The sequence below is a fragment of the Ceratotherium simum genome, chromosome 20 (assembly GCF_057802395.1).
Source record: "Ceratotherium simum simum isolate JZ-2026a chromosome 20, ASM5780239v1, whole genome shotgun sequence".
In the NCBI taxonomy this organism is placed as follows: Eukaryota; Metazoa; Chordata; class Mammalia; order Perissodactyla; family Rhinocerotidae; genus Ceratotherium; species Ceratotherium simum.
In genome coordinates, this window is record NC_141919.1 from 2393879 (window position 1) to 2408649 (window position 14771).

At 40.0% G+C, this 14771-nt stretch overlaps 1 protein-coding gene across 9 annotated transcripts in view; it reads left to right on the top strand.

Moving 5' to 3' along the window:
• The window catches only part of FANCC (FA complementation group C), a 265045-nt gene that overhangs the window by 228294 nt on the left and 21980 nt on the right, over nt 1–14771 (top strand). For all 9 annotated transcript variants that reach the window (XM_087444295.1, XM_087444301.1, XM_087444298.1 and 6 more), the window contains 3 exons: nt 5408–5460; nt 6792–6891; nt 13311–13386. In XM_087444295.1, the coding sequence (XP_087300421.1) occupies nt 5408–5460; nt 6792–6891; nt 13311–13386 (229 nt within the window). The remainder of the gene's footprint in view (nt 1–5407; nt 5461–6791; nt 6892–13310; nt 13387–14771) is intronic.

Consider the following 14771-nt stretch of genomic DNA (forward strand, 5'->3'; position numbering starts at 1 on the left):
AGGGAGCAGGGAGAGGGGAAGGGATGCCAGGTTGGTTTTTGTTTTTGTTTATTCAGATTTTAAGTGAGAAAACACTCCTCGTTCTCTCCTACTGAAAGTTTCATAACTCAATTAAAATTAGTTCTTTTATCTTGTCAAGTATACCTCAATAAAGCTGGGGGGAAAATTATTCTTGATCTAATAAAAGCTTAAGAATAAAAAACAGGCAGGTATCTCAGTGTCCTCCATGACCTCCTTGATATGAGATTGGATGGGTCGTCGTCTTCATTCTCCACACAGCAATCGTAGCCCCTTCAAAAAGAAAAAGAAACATCCTTTACACAAAATTCCAAACACAATTCCCCTTTAGTAAAAGATTATACTGAAGAATTAACTCCACATCCTGGATGATGTCAGTTTTCTGTGCTTGAATAACTTCTTACTAATCTTCTAGGGTTTTCTTTTCCTGCTTTTTCATTAGTGGCCTTTTAAGCATTTCTTTTTTGAGCTCTTTAATGTGATGCATGTAATTTAACAAAAGCTGAAATAGATAATTTAGCAGTGGTCAAATAGGAAAGTGTGGTGGTGGCTTTTGCTTGTGGCTGAGAGGTGAAGAATCTGCGTCTCTGACAGGAGTTGCACTTTCCAGTATCGACCTCAGGGAGGCACCAGATCCCCCAGCATTGTCTCTGTAAGGAGAGAGGCCCAGATGGCAAGTTCTGTTTTCACCGTTGGGGATGCAGCACTTTGCAACCAGTCAGAGATGAAGGGAGAGAGGGGGAAAAAAAACCAAACAAAAACAGGGCAGTGGTCGCCCTGGGAGGTTACCGGGAGGCTGAGCCTAGAGGCAGCAGCGGTTGAGGAGCTGTCTTCATGTTCGGGCTGCACAAGCTAACTGGAGGGAGGCCACTGGGGGAGGCTAGAAAGAGGACCTTCAGACTGGGGGGAGTTTGCTCAGCACCCGGAGCCAGCGTCCTGCGTCAGTGCCCTCAGAGAGCGCGCGTAAATTTAAAACACAAAAGTACATTTGGTACTTGTTAAGTTTTTTTTTTTTAAAGCCCAGAAATGACAGATTTATCACTAATTAAACAATAATTGCATTATGGAGTACTGAAAAAAATTGCATGTAGTATAAACAACGTCTGGTAAAGATTAAAAAGAATGATTTTTTCCAAGCTCAAATTTGTTGAAGGAAATTTGAATGTTTTGAGACAAAATAGATTCTAAAATGTAAAAGGGATATTTATAGTCTTATGTTTAGTATTTTGAAAGTAGAAGAGAAGAAAATGACATAATAAAAAATACATATTTATAAAGGTGCCTTATTTTACATGATGGACGTAAAGGTTTTTTATACAAGTAGATTTTGTTAAAAACTAAATTGCTTTTGAACTCAATAAAGGAGTTGACTGTTAAAATGAATCTTATGAAGAATCGACTTGAAGAACAAAATTTTTTTTTGATGAATTTAGTCACCCTTTAATTTATATACCTATGTTAACACAGGGCTCCTCATGTCAGGCGCGCAGTGGTTTGGAAGAGTTGGCTACACAGTGGGATGGGATTGCCAGCTGGTGGGTAAACTGGAGGGAAAGCTTCTCATCAGCCATTTCTTTTAAACAAATGACCATTCCTGAGTAAAATATTGAAGCTACATTAAAGTAGACTATGAAGGAGAATCTGTTCCAGGCTTACTGAACTTCAGCTTCTTATTTCTCACTGCAGTCTCCCTCTTTATTTTCTAGGAATAAATAACTAGGAAGGGTGATAAGTGAAAAAGACTTGAGAAGTTTTTTTTCTGTTTCTTTACTCCTTTTTATTTTTTATAAGAGGCATTCACTTTTGTCTGTGAATTGCCTCAAATCACAGTATAATTTCCCTTTCTAGTTTACATTTTCTCTCTTTCTCCTCCTCTCATATTCTCTCTCTCGCACACACACAGAATCAGAAAATGATAAAAAATAAAAGGAAAGATTTCTTCCTCAGAATTCTGTTCTTCCCTGTTATCAGGCCTCTTTCAAGTGGCATGTGCCTTGTAATAATCATTGATGAATCAGGATGAAAATAACAGATTAGCCATCAAGGGCAGAGAGCAAGCATCAGTGTTATTTGTACAGTTCCTGGTACAGAGTGACAAGCTGGCCTCTCCCTCGCCTCTCCCACGATGCAGGCCTAGAGAACATGGCCACTGCACATTTCTTCTGTGTTGACTTTCTCTTTTCTTGTTTTGTTGAGGGATGGGAATGAGCTGTCCTTCTAGGCAGAGAGGAGATCAACAATGCAGTTCTGGGTAGTTATGGGATATGGGGAGGAGATGCACACCCAACAGAACAATCTGGGCCACGAGAAAAGGAAGCCAGAGTCTGGAGCTCTCCATCATCATCTCCGTTCTCCTCTGACATTCAGTAAAGGGACTGGGGCAGCGTGAGGGGAGACAAGGAGGGCACAACTCATGTTATTGATGGCCTCCTGATGACATAGTTTCCCTAGACTTGAAATAACCTGTACATGGACATCGCTGGGCCAGATGGAGAAGAGAAGAGCTTGAGAAGGAACAGATTTTAGTAGGATGGAGAAAAACAGACAAACAGATGGAACCCAAGACAGATTTCCTTTTCTGTCCTCGTTTTTATAGAAAAGATAATTGCCCAGATTGTGGGGCTTCAGAGCTGGGTCCGGAGCTCTGGTTGCATAGTAGCCTGTGGTGTGTGACTGTAGGGTCCCATTTTACAAATAAAACAGGACACACAGGAGTCAAATGTTTGCCTCTTCTTTAGGGGGAAAATTTATGGCTTCCAAAGAAGCATAAATTAAGACTTTAATTCTTTTGGGAGGATTCCCTTGATAAGAAAAGCAGCTTAAATTTGCTTTTGTGATTCAGTGTCACTTGGACGCATGCCTGGCCTGTGAGCACTCCCAGCTTCACCAGGGTACTCACTGGCCCTGAAATTATGTGCTCGGGCAGTGTAAAGAGGCTCATTTTAAAAACCATCAGTAAAGGCTGTGGGTGAGAAAGAGCTGTTCACAGCTCTGGGATGGCCAGGGAGACCAGCTTTAAAACCAAAACCTCTGCCATTGCTGTTTCAGCAGGGTTCCCTGGCTCCTGCCATCTTACCTGTTTTAAGAGATAAAACGCGCTGTGAAAGCAGGTTGAGAGCAACCAGAGGTGTGAGCGTTTGGACAGAAAAAAGTCTGAGAGTCCATCAACATTGAGGGGCAGATTCCACACAGTGTGGAGACATTTAAAATATTGGATTGAGCTGTTCTGAGCATGTTTCTGCATGAAAGAAAAGTATGTCCAAGCTCTAGTCGACTCTTTTAACAAATTGAGTTAGACTTTCTTGCTTCCCACCTTGATGTTCATGGTAGCTCTGTTCTACACAATGGGTCATCCTTTTCTTTGGTATTCAGAAATCCCTGTAATTAGTATTGAATGATTTTCTAATGGTTTCTAATTGATAGAGTGTCTCTGGGGTAGTTAGGCCATTTAGAACAAAAGGAATGGTTCTGTTTACCGTTTTCAATTTTGGTTTTCTACCAGTACATTTTCAGGCTCTGTGTGTCTGCCTGTGGGCATGTGGCAGTGTTGTTTGGTCTTAAATACTCTTATTCAAGAGGCATATTGTCTATATATGAAACTTTGGAAGACTGTTCTGGCAAATTTGATGAATCACATTTCTTCAAGACATGCAGTTTGCTTTTCCCTTCTTGTTGGATTTTTCTATTATAAATGCATAGAAACTTTTATGATATTTTCTGGGCATATATCCAGTGACCTCTTAAAAACTGTTATTATTTACAGTGAGGCTGAGAAGCAGGGAGGTTAACTGACTTGACTGAGATCAAAGCCAAGAAATACGCTGCCTCTCTTCTGTTGAACTGTGATTCTGCCCAGTTACTTTCTTGAGTGCATAATGAAGTTATTGATGAGAATTTTTAGTTGGTTTCTTTTAGATAAAAATGCACATCAGTGAAGGATTAGGGAGTGTGGATCACTCTACTTAAAGAGTAGAGATTTGTTAACTTCCAAGTCACAAATCTCTCTCTTCAAATAGTTAAAAGGAAATCATCCCACCACTTTAACAAGTGGTAATGCTCTCGCCACAGCCTTCTGTGACAGTCTCTCATGGCAGCCTGTGAACGCTAGATGGCACACGTTCAATGTTAAACTCAGAACGCCAGCGCAGACCCAGTGTGGAAAAGCAAGTCCGTTGAGATAGGCGCCATTCTTTCTTCAGCGTGGTCCGGAAAACCTCAGAGGCAAAGCCTAACCTTTTCTCTTTTTTCTTATTGAGAGTGCTATGACAAAATGTTTCCCAAAGCTAATCCTATCAAGCGCAATATGACTAGAAGAAATTCTCTATAGAGCCTAATCCACTAACATTTGGATGTTACTGTAAAATATCTGTTTTAGAAACAAATGGCATTTTCCTCTGGCTTTACGTTCTGGCCAAAAAGATGTGGAGCCTGGGTCAGGCCCACTGAAGCCCCACGCAGGCCACAATAGGTCAGCTTATGCAGATTTAAACCATCAAAAACTCTCAAAAAAATATTCTCAGAATAAATCAGATGGCTTTCATTATTCAAGATGACAGTGTCTTTATTTTTTTTCATTAACCTTCTTTTCATCTTAAATAATTTAAGCTGCTAAATTCATAGTGCACTAAGGTATGGTATTTAGTCCAGCATGGTAGTGGTCACTGCCTTCTTCGGCAATAATTCTAAATTATTATGTACTCCTTACCTAGTAATCAGGAATGAAAAGAGAGCGGCCCAGATCTGACCTTGAGACACTTCTAGGCCATGTGAGGAGGTCAGGCACGTGAGCATATTACGTCAAACTAGCAACGCAGGCAGACTGTGTCCTCACTACAGCGTGCTGGTAGAAGGTGTTTTTTAAATTTTCCATGACATTGGGCCGGCTCCGTGGCTTAGCGGTTAAGTGCGCGCGCTCTGATGCTGGCGGCCCGGGTTCGGATCCCGGGAGCGCCCCGAGGCACCACTTCTCCGTGCAACGCGAGGCCGAGTCCCACGTACAGCAACTAGAAGGATGTGAACCTATGACATACAACTATCTACTGGGGCTTTGGGGGGAAAAAACTGAATAAATAAAATCTTTAAATTTTCCATGACACTTATTGACCCTTTTTTCTGGATCATATGGGATTATTATAGAAAATGTGGAACATACAGGAGTATAAAGAGGAAATAAAGCTTGTCCATAATCCCTTTGCCCCAAGAGAACCACTGTTTGCATTTGTATGCAGGGTTTTTTCCATGCACTGGTGGTACTTTTTTCTAACCCAAAGGAATATGCCCATTTTCTAGACACCAGCACTTCTGGACAACTCATTTGCCTGATAGTAGCAAGTTGTTACTGAAGAAATGCTTCTGATATTTTACTTTCTCATGGTCTTTTTCTTTACAGCCTGAAGCAGCCTGCCACCCTGCCATATTCAGAATTGTGGATGAAATGTTCAGGTAAAAGTTGTGCTGTTTCTGCTAGTTATTGATCTAAAAATGCTCAATTTCCAAATATGAAGAAAAAATTCTGTGGTAGTCTCTGGCTGTACCATGAAGAAATTAGTTTCTGATTCTATTCTTACCCCTCTGAGCTTTTTGGTAAAACCCAAATGTTAGTATATATTTAAAAGCCAATGCCTAAGATTAAGATAGCTTCTTTTTTTAACCTTTTAAAATTCTATTAATAATGGTAGAAAAGCAGAATTGAATTAGATATTAAATCATTAAATATTCATGTAGGATTTTTCTCAGTTCAAAATAAAGGGTAGCAGTGTACTCCCTTCACCACATGAGGGCTGACCAATCTTTTTAAAGGATTTGAAAGCTAAGGAAAACGGAGAAAAATAAATAAATAATGCCGTACTGAAAGAGCTCTTCTGAAAGGCACAATCAACTATGTTGTGTTATCTTACAACACATTAATTTTTATTTTGCAAATACGAGTACTCCTTGGGAAATGCATTGGATTTACAGATGATAAGAGAAGAGGAGACCACTGGACACCAGGTTGGGTTATGGCTGGCAGTTAGTGGGAGACTGAACCACTCTTGGGGAGCTCGTCACCTGGGGAAGGTTTCTAGCCTCTTTCCTGGGTGCTGGTTCAGCCAGGGTATCCACCCTCTCTCTACCTCCAGCCCCCTCACACTCAGAGTAGAGGCCCCTGGGCAGACAGCAGACACTGGGGAAAGGAATTTTTACAACAGCAAATAACCTAGCACTTGGGTTGGTCTTGAAACATACCAACTTTAAACTACATCAGCATAGAAATAAGAAGTCAGAATGCTGTTTTTAGTTGGAGCTAGCAAAATTTGAGTTGATTTTTTTGTTTAAACATAAAGAAAAGTTAGTTGTATGAAAATGCATGGAAACCAAACCAGGTACACGCAGATTCTTCCACCACTTTGCTGGGTGGATTTGGCTGAGCCATTTTACCCCCTTGGGCAGCTCTTTCTCCATTTGAAAAAGCAAAAGGTCTGTTGATGTTGCACGTCCAAGCATACAGTGTGCAAATATTTGTAAAGAGCATTCGGGCCTATGTGGAAGGGATCTGCAGTGGTTAATAATTTAAAAACCAAGGAAGGGTGCTCTGCACATTGCAACTGTAGAAAGTATTTGAAAAGGAGTGACAAATTTCTAGTGCTTTCACACAAGCACTGAAATCTGATGAGCTGAGATACTGCTGAAGCTTATAGCACAAAATGCATGTTTCCACTCTTCCCTTTTACAATTCAGGTTCACGTTTGCAGATAATCATTAAATATGTTATGATCTGGCTTTGCATTGCTCAGGTACGCACTCCTGGAAACCGACGGAGCCCCAGAAGTACTGGCCACCATTCAGGTGTTTACATGGTGCTTCTTAGAAGCTCTGGGAAAAGAGAAGAAGCAGGTTTGTTATATTGCATATATTATTCATTCCCCAGAGAAAAAAAGGCTGTTAAGAGTATTTGGCTAATCACCAGAAAGGAGCACTTTATTTTCAGTGATTTTGATAGACTGTTTAGCTCATGAAGAAAGCTTCCAAATGAATGCCCCAGCAAAGGTAAAACCATTTTATTTTATTTTATTTTATTTTATTTTATTTTATTTTATTTATTTTATTATTTTATTTTATTTATTTTTTTATTTTATTTATTTTTTATTTTATTTATTTTATTTTACTTTATTTATTTTATTTCATTTTATTTTATTTATTTTATTTTATATGAGAAAGATTAGCCCTGAACTAACATCTGTTGCCGATCCTCCTCTTTTTGCTGAGGAAGATTGGCCCTGGGCTAACATCCATGCGTATCTTCCTCTACTCGATATGTGGGACGCCTGCCACAGCGTGGCTTGATAAGTGGTGCATAGGTCCACACCCGGGATCCGAACCTGCGAACCCCAGGCCGCTGAAGCGGAGCATGCGAACTTAACCACTATGCCACTGGGCCAGAAAACCATTTTAATTGGAAATAAGTCAGGATAGTTCTTGTCTGCCCTCTGCCCTGGTACCCAGAAGCATTTATCTACTGTTGTGTCAGAGAACTCTGTCAGGCCAGCATGTGCTGCCCTGGAGGATGAGTTTTCCAGGCCTTTGTTGTATGCTGTCTGTTGAACAGGACTCTGCTCCTCCTAAGCCAGCCATAGGTATTCTGGAGTCTGTGTGGCATGTGCTAAGAAGGAAATGCCACTTCTTACAAAATAATACTGCACATTCTTAATTATTAGAGTTTCCATTCCTTATCAGAGACCCCAATGTGAATTGGATTCCAAGAGAGAAAGGAGGTAGTGAGAGCGACAAGGAGAGATTTGAATAATTGTAGAAGAGGAGCTGGGAATGGCAGTGACCAAGAGGTGCGAGTTGGACGCAATCAGTAAGCAAGAAGCCGGGCCTGGGGGCCTGTGGGAAGACTTGCACTGCGGGGCCCCATCGGCAGAGGCACCATGTGCAACAGGAACCTTTCTACCAGAGAGCTTTTGCCTTCAGGCATTTTAACTGGCCTGTACTTCTAATGGCCACAGACCTAACATTTCTGTGGTGCTTTGCCTGGTCTAGTGCCTGGGTCTCCTGCAGCTTCCTGTGACGTGCCTCATGGTCCCTGTGATGCTTTCTGCGGTTTGACTGAGGAGAGCAGGGCTGTGATGCTCGGCTCTACTAAAATCCCATACCCCTACGCCAAAGAAACCCTCAGGTTTTAGCAGATGTTTCTGCTTTTTGAGGCAATGATAAATATTTATGAAGTATTTTTTCCCATCCTCTCTTTCCCTGGGGAAGTTAGCTAGACTGTAGGCAAACAATATTATCAATGGTACCCTGCCTGGAATTTGGGAGGAGAGCTCTGCTGAAAGGCACTGGCTGGCCCTCACACTTATTTTGAGGCATAATTATAAATATCTTTTATCTCCCCTGTACATTCGTTATATTCTAAATACATTCTAAATACAATTTAGATTCTAAATTCTAAATCCTTACATTCTAAATACAGTTAGGAGCCAACCTCTAGAAACGCCCCCTTTGGCTCCTGGAACACACCTGCGTTGGGGTGGAGGACACTGGTGAAAGAAGTACTGCTCTGCAGCGTTCGCTTGAGTCTGTTTTTCTTAATCCGCTGTGCTCCTGAGTTGCTGTGTTGGCCTTGGGCACTATGGATTTGGACTGGAGTTGTAGTTGCTTTTAATTTAGAATAGTACCCTGCCCAGGCTACATGTGTCTGGTGGTGTGGAGAGCATACGCTGGGTCCTGGTGGAAGGCAGGGCAGGGCTCCAAAAAGAAACGAACTCATTGCCCCTCACCTTGGGCCCAAAATACGAGAGGAATAACCTCTTCCCTTTGCAGATACCTTCATAGACATGTATGTCATTGCTCTTCCCAAGCTGTTCCTGATTGCCTGCCTTTCTGACTGCTGGCCATTCTCATCATTGATCCCCTGCCTTCCTGAGGGCCCATGTTTAGATTAATCATAATTCTTGATGCATGACGCCCTGTGTCCTATTTGGTCCGTACATGACCTTCTTTTCTTTCTGTGTTTTATTCATTCATTCATATATTCATTCTTAATAAAATGAATATCTATGAACCCACATCCAAACAAGACCTGGCGCACTAGTAATAACTTACATGTATCCATGTGCTCCTCCTCTATCCTATAGCCCTGGCTTTCAGCCCCCCGGGAACCACCGTCTTGAATTTATGTTTCTCATTCCTTTGCTTTTTCTGAAAACAGTTTGATCGTATACATATGATTTCCTAAACCATGTTTTCTTTACTTTGTGGTTGTTTTATAAAACAAACAACAAACGAGAGGAGCATACCGTATGCAGTCTTTGAGCCTTGCTTTTCCACTCAGTATGTTATCAAGATTTCACTATGTCGTGTGTGGCATTTTGGGGTGTTGCTGTGTAGTGCTCCATTGGGAAAGTGTGCCACAATGTAGCCATTTTCCTGGTGGTGAGCACTGGGGCTGTTTCCTGATTTTATTTTCTTTTACAAACATTTCTGAACATTCTGGGAGATATACTTAGGGTGGTTATTAGGTATGCAAAAGTTCACCTTCGGTAGTTACTGCCAAAGTGTTTTCATACGTGTTTGTGCCAATTTATATTCCCCCTAGCAGTTTATGAGAAATCCCATTAATCCACATTCTTTCCCATTGTCAGAAATGTTTATCTTCAGTGCTTCTCATTCTCCTTTTGTCCTTTCCTCTCACCCTTGTTTTATTTGGAGAGCACAGTGCCGCTCCATCAATGTGCCCATTCGGACTAGTAAGCAAAAACTTAAGGTTGTCGTGACAAGCCACTTTTTCTGAACTTGCATAATGGCTCAGTACAAACAGCAAATCAGCTCAGGGTCTAGTGGCAGAGTTTGATAATGTACTAGACTAAATCTCCCACAGATAAAAATGGTAAACTCTGAGCAAAATATTTTTTAAAAACTATTTGAAGGTACTATAGAGCAACCAAAAAAGCAGATAGTAACTGGAGGGGATTCAAGCCTTGAAAAAGGGAACCACATTGGGTATTCTAACTTTCCCCCGCAGGCTCTCATGTGATGGGAGGGGGTTGAGTAGGGTCATGGGGTGGCCAGAACTCAAGGCACAATCTGATTAATTTGAGGTATCAAAAGACTGAGCTGTGGGCTGTCAGAGGAACAAAAAACAGATGGGACAAAAGAAAACATATCAAAAGATAGACCTAAACCCAAACATACCAACAAGTAGATTAATTACAAAAATTAAATGAAAATTAACTAAATATACTAGTAAAAAGGCAAAAATGTCAGACTAGATAAAAAACCAAGACCCAACTATATGTTGTTTTCAAGAGACCCTTTCTAATTATAAAGACACAGATCAATTAAAGTACAAGGAAGGAAAGAGATATGCTATGCAAAGAGTCAGCACCAGAAGGCTGGGATGGCTCTGCTAGCAGCACATGGAACAGACTTCAAGACAAAAAGTCTGACCAGAGACACAAACGGACATTCCATAATGATAAAATGGTCAGGTCACCAAGAGAAATACCAATTGTAAATGGATGTGTGCCTAATAACAGAGTTGCGAAATACATGAAGCAAAAACTGACAGAAGTAAAAAGAGAAGTAGACAAATCCCCAGTCACATATAAAATACTAAGAGTGAATTTAACAAAAGGTGTATAAGTCCTCTACACTGAAAACTATGCAACATTGCTGAACAAAACTAAAGAAAAGTCTGGGCTGGCCCCATGGTTAAGTTTGGTGCGCTCCACTTCAGCGGCCCGGGTTCACAGGTTTGGATCCCGGGCACAGACCTACACCACTTGTCAGCCATGCTGTGGCAGCGACCCACATAGAAAATAGAGGAAGATTGGCATCAGATGTTAGCTCAGGGCAAATGTTCCTCAGCAAAAAAAAAAAAAAAAAAAAAAAAAACTAAAGAAAACTTAAATATGAAGAGAGAAACCATATTTATGAATAGTTAAGATGCCTGTTCTCCCCAAATTGACCTATTGATCCCAGTCAAAATTCCAGCAGACTTTTCAAAGCAGAAATTGACAAGCTGATTCTAAAACTTATGTTGAAATGCAAAGGACCTACAATAGCCAGAACAATTTTGAAAAACAAAAGCAAAAAGAAAAAAATCAGAGGACTCACGCTACCTGATTTCAAGACTTTAAGCTACAGTAATCAAGACAGTGAGGTATTGGCAAAAAGACAGACATAGATCAGTGGAACAGAGTAGAGTCCAGAAGTATATCTTTAGTGATATCTAGATATCCATATATAGTCCGTCCATATATATATATGGTCAGTTGCTTTTTGACAGAGATGCCAAGGCAATTCAGTGGGGAAAGGAAATTTTTCAACGTAAGGTGCTGAAACAACTGGATATCCGTACGGGAAGAAAATGAACCTCTACCTCACAAAACACAAAAATTAATTTGAGATGGATCATAGATTTCAACATAAATGCTAAAACTATAAAGCTCCTAGAAGAAAACGTAGGAGAATATCTTTTTTTTTTCTTGATGTCTTAATAGTTGATGACGTGAAATTTTGGTTGTACATTTTTGTATATCTTTTTTGACATTAGTATAATCTAAGATGTCTTAGAAAGGATGCAAAAAAGCACTAACTATAGGAGAAAAATGGATAAATTAGACTTCATCAAAATTAAAAACTTCTGTTCTTTGATAGACATAGTTGAGAAAATGAAAAAGCAAGCCACCAGCTGGGAAAGAATATTTTCAATACATTTATCTGACAGAGAACTTGTGTCCAGAATATGTAAAAATCTCTTACAATTCCCCAAGAAACAACTCAGTTTGAAAAAGTGGACAAAAAAGACTTGAATACACACTTCAAAAAAGATATATAAGTTGGCAATAAACACATGAAAATTGTTCAACATATTTGCCATCAGGAAAATGCATAGTAAAGCCATAACGAGGTAACATTTCACACCCACTAGAAAGGCTAAAATTAATAAGATTGACAATACCAAATGTTTGTATGTGGAGCAACTGGAATTCTCATAAATTGCTAGTAGGAGTGTGAAATGGTACAACCACTTTGGAAAACTGTATGGCAGTTTCTTATATAGTTAAACAAGCATCTACTCCATGACCCAGTAATTCCATTTTTATGGTATTTACCTAAGAAAATTGAAAGCACATGTCCATAAAAGACATAAATATGAATGTTAATTGCAGCATTATTCAAAATAGCCTCAAAATGGAAACAACCCAAATGTCCATCAATAGGAGAATGAATAAACAGATTATGGTATATTCACACAATGACTATTTCTAAGCAATAAAAAAAGAGTGAACTACTTATACATAATAACATGGATGAATCTCAGAAACAAAAACAAAGAAGCCAGACAAAAAAGAATACATACTCTTTGATTCTATTTATATGAAATTCAAGAATAAGCAAAGCTAATCTCTCCTGTTGAAATCAATATATTGGTTGCCAGGGTAGGGTGGAGCCACAAGGGAACTTTTTAGGGTAATAGAAATGTTCTGTGTCTTGACTGGGGTGGTCATAGATTTACGTATTTACCAAAACTCATCAAGTTGTACACCTAAAGCCCATGCACTTAACTTTTTCTAGATTTTACCTCAATTTTTTACAAAAGTATTTCAAAGCTTCTGTGCCTTCTGAGGCATAGATCACTATAGCACTTTGGCTCTCAAAGTATTGTGAGCACCATTGTTGTTTTCTGCTTTTTTTGTTGTTAAAAAACCATGCTGGGAGGCCAGCCTGGTGGTGTAATGGTTAAGTTCGCGTGCTCTGCTTCGGTGGCCCGGGGTTTGCTGGTTCGGATCCCGGGTGCCGACCTATGCACTGCTCATCAAGCCGTGTTTTGGTAGCATCCCACATATAAAATAGAGGAAGAAGGGCACAGATGTTAGCTCAGGGCTAATCTTCCTCAGCAAAAAGAGGAAGATTGTCAATGGATGTTAGCTCAGGGTCAGTCTTCCTCACCAAAAAACCGTGCTGGAATACCTAACATCTCACAACTGCCTTGGAAACTCTCACTTCACTAGAAGATTTATGTGTATAATTGGGTTCATGTGAGGTAAAGAATTGATATAAGGACATCAAGAGCATAACTTTATTTTTCTGAAGTTCCAGAAGGTGATTTTAAAAGGTTCTTTTTTCTGGAATGTATTTACAAAGTTATTGAAAACATGTTTTTTTAAAACAAATGTTTAAGAAAAGACTGACCATGTTAGTACTAGTGGGTCTTTTTTGGGCAGATGATGCAAGATTTTATGTTTGCTTAACACCCTTTCTAATCCTAATGTCCATGCCATTTTGAATTTTTTATTCTATTGTAGCTAAAGTTTGCACTCAAGACCTACTTTCCTTATGCTTCTCCATCTCTTGTCATGGTGCTACTCCAACACCCAAAAGGTACGTGAAGGTTGATTCTGCCTGTATTAAATAATTTCTGGGAAAAAGCACTGACAAATCATACCCTTTCCGTCCCAGTTCCTGATCTATAACCAGGGGAGATGGAATGGTCATCACTAATATCCCTTTAGCTCTCAGGGTCTCACATCCTGTGGATTTTGATGTGAGAATTTGCTTGACTTCCCAGTTATAATCACTTACCAAAAGAAAGAAAAAAGAAAAAAAATGCCTCTAGTTAGGTTTTGATAGTCTGTTCCAGATGATACAAGGCCTCTGTCATTGCCAGCGGATCTGCCTGGGTGCCAGGAACAGGCTAAGACTTGGGTGAGTTAGAATAAAACAGTACAATTATTTGTATTTCATTCTTTCTACTCTGTGCCCCTTGTTGCAGAAGAAAAGATAAAATGATGGATGAAGGCAAAGAAATTTAGGGGAAGTTTCTCCCAACCAAGCCAAGGGAAGGCTTTTGAAAGAATTCAGTGAGTGTGTTAGACCATGGCCTTCTCTGATTTCATCTGCCAGCCTCCCAAAGGCCATATCCAGTCAGGGAAGTGATGATTCCATCCTTCATTCAGCTGGTGCTGACCGTTAACATGCCTGCGAACTTGTGTTTAGGGAACATTTCAGAAATAGAGAATAAAGACATCCTTCTCCTGAAAGCCTGAAATCTGAAAAAGGGCACACTGACACAAGCACAGACTCTGCTGTAGAAGGCGGCATCTTATCTGACATGGAAGGAAAGAGAAGAGGAAAGAGGAAAATGACAGTAACAATAATAATAATATTTCCTTTTTATGCCATGTTTTGCCTGCCTTTTTCATGAGACTTGAGTAAGTAGATTAATTTGAGAAAAGCAGATGATTCAAAGTTTCAGAGTATTTTACAAAATCCAAATTCCTCTTCCTTTTTCCAAAAGACGTAGGTTCTCACCCAGAGGGACCCATCTGACACTGTCCTCTCAGACGCTGGAGGTGGAGGGGGTGATGGGCCTGGTGGGAGCTCTGCTCAACAGTGTTGCAAAACTTACCCTGTGGGAACACAACAGGAAAACTTTAATAAGACAGAAAAGTTAGTGATTCTTTCTAGGGATGCACCTCACAGCTGAAGTCAGATCAACAAAGACTAAGGTCAGCCCACGTGAGAAGCTGAGTGAGCTCCAGAAAAAGTATCGGAGTTGTTCTTTTTTAAGTTTGGAAATCCATAAACAGAAGACGAAGGTGGTCTATGGGCATGAACCCAGCCTGTTTACCTTTTCCTCTGTGTGATTGCCCTAGATTTATGTCCAAAAATAAATAAGTAAATTCAAGCAGAAGTACAAGAACCTCCTATGGTAGTTCCTAGAACAGTTTTCTGCATATTACTTTTGGAAAAAATGAATGTTATAT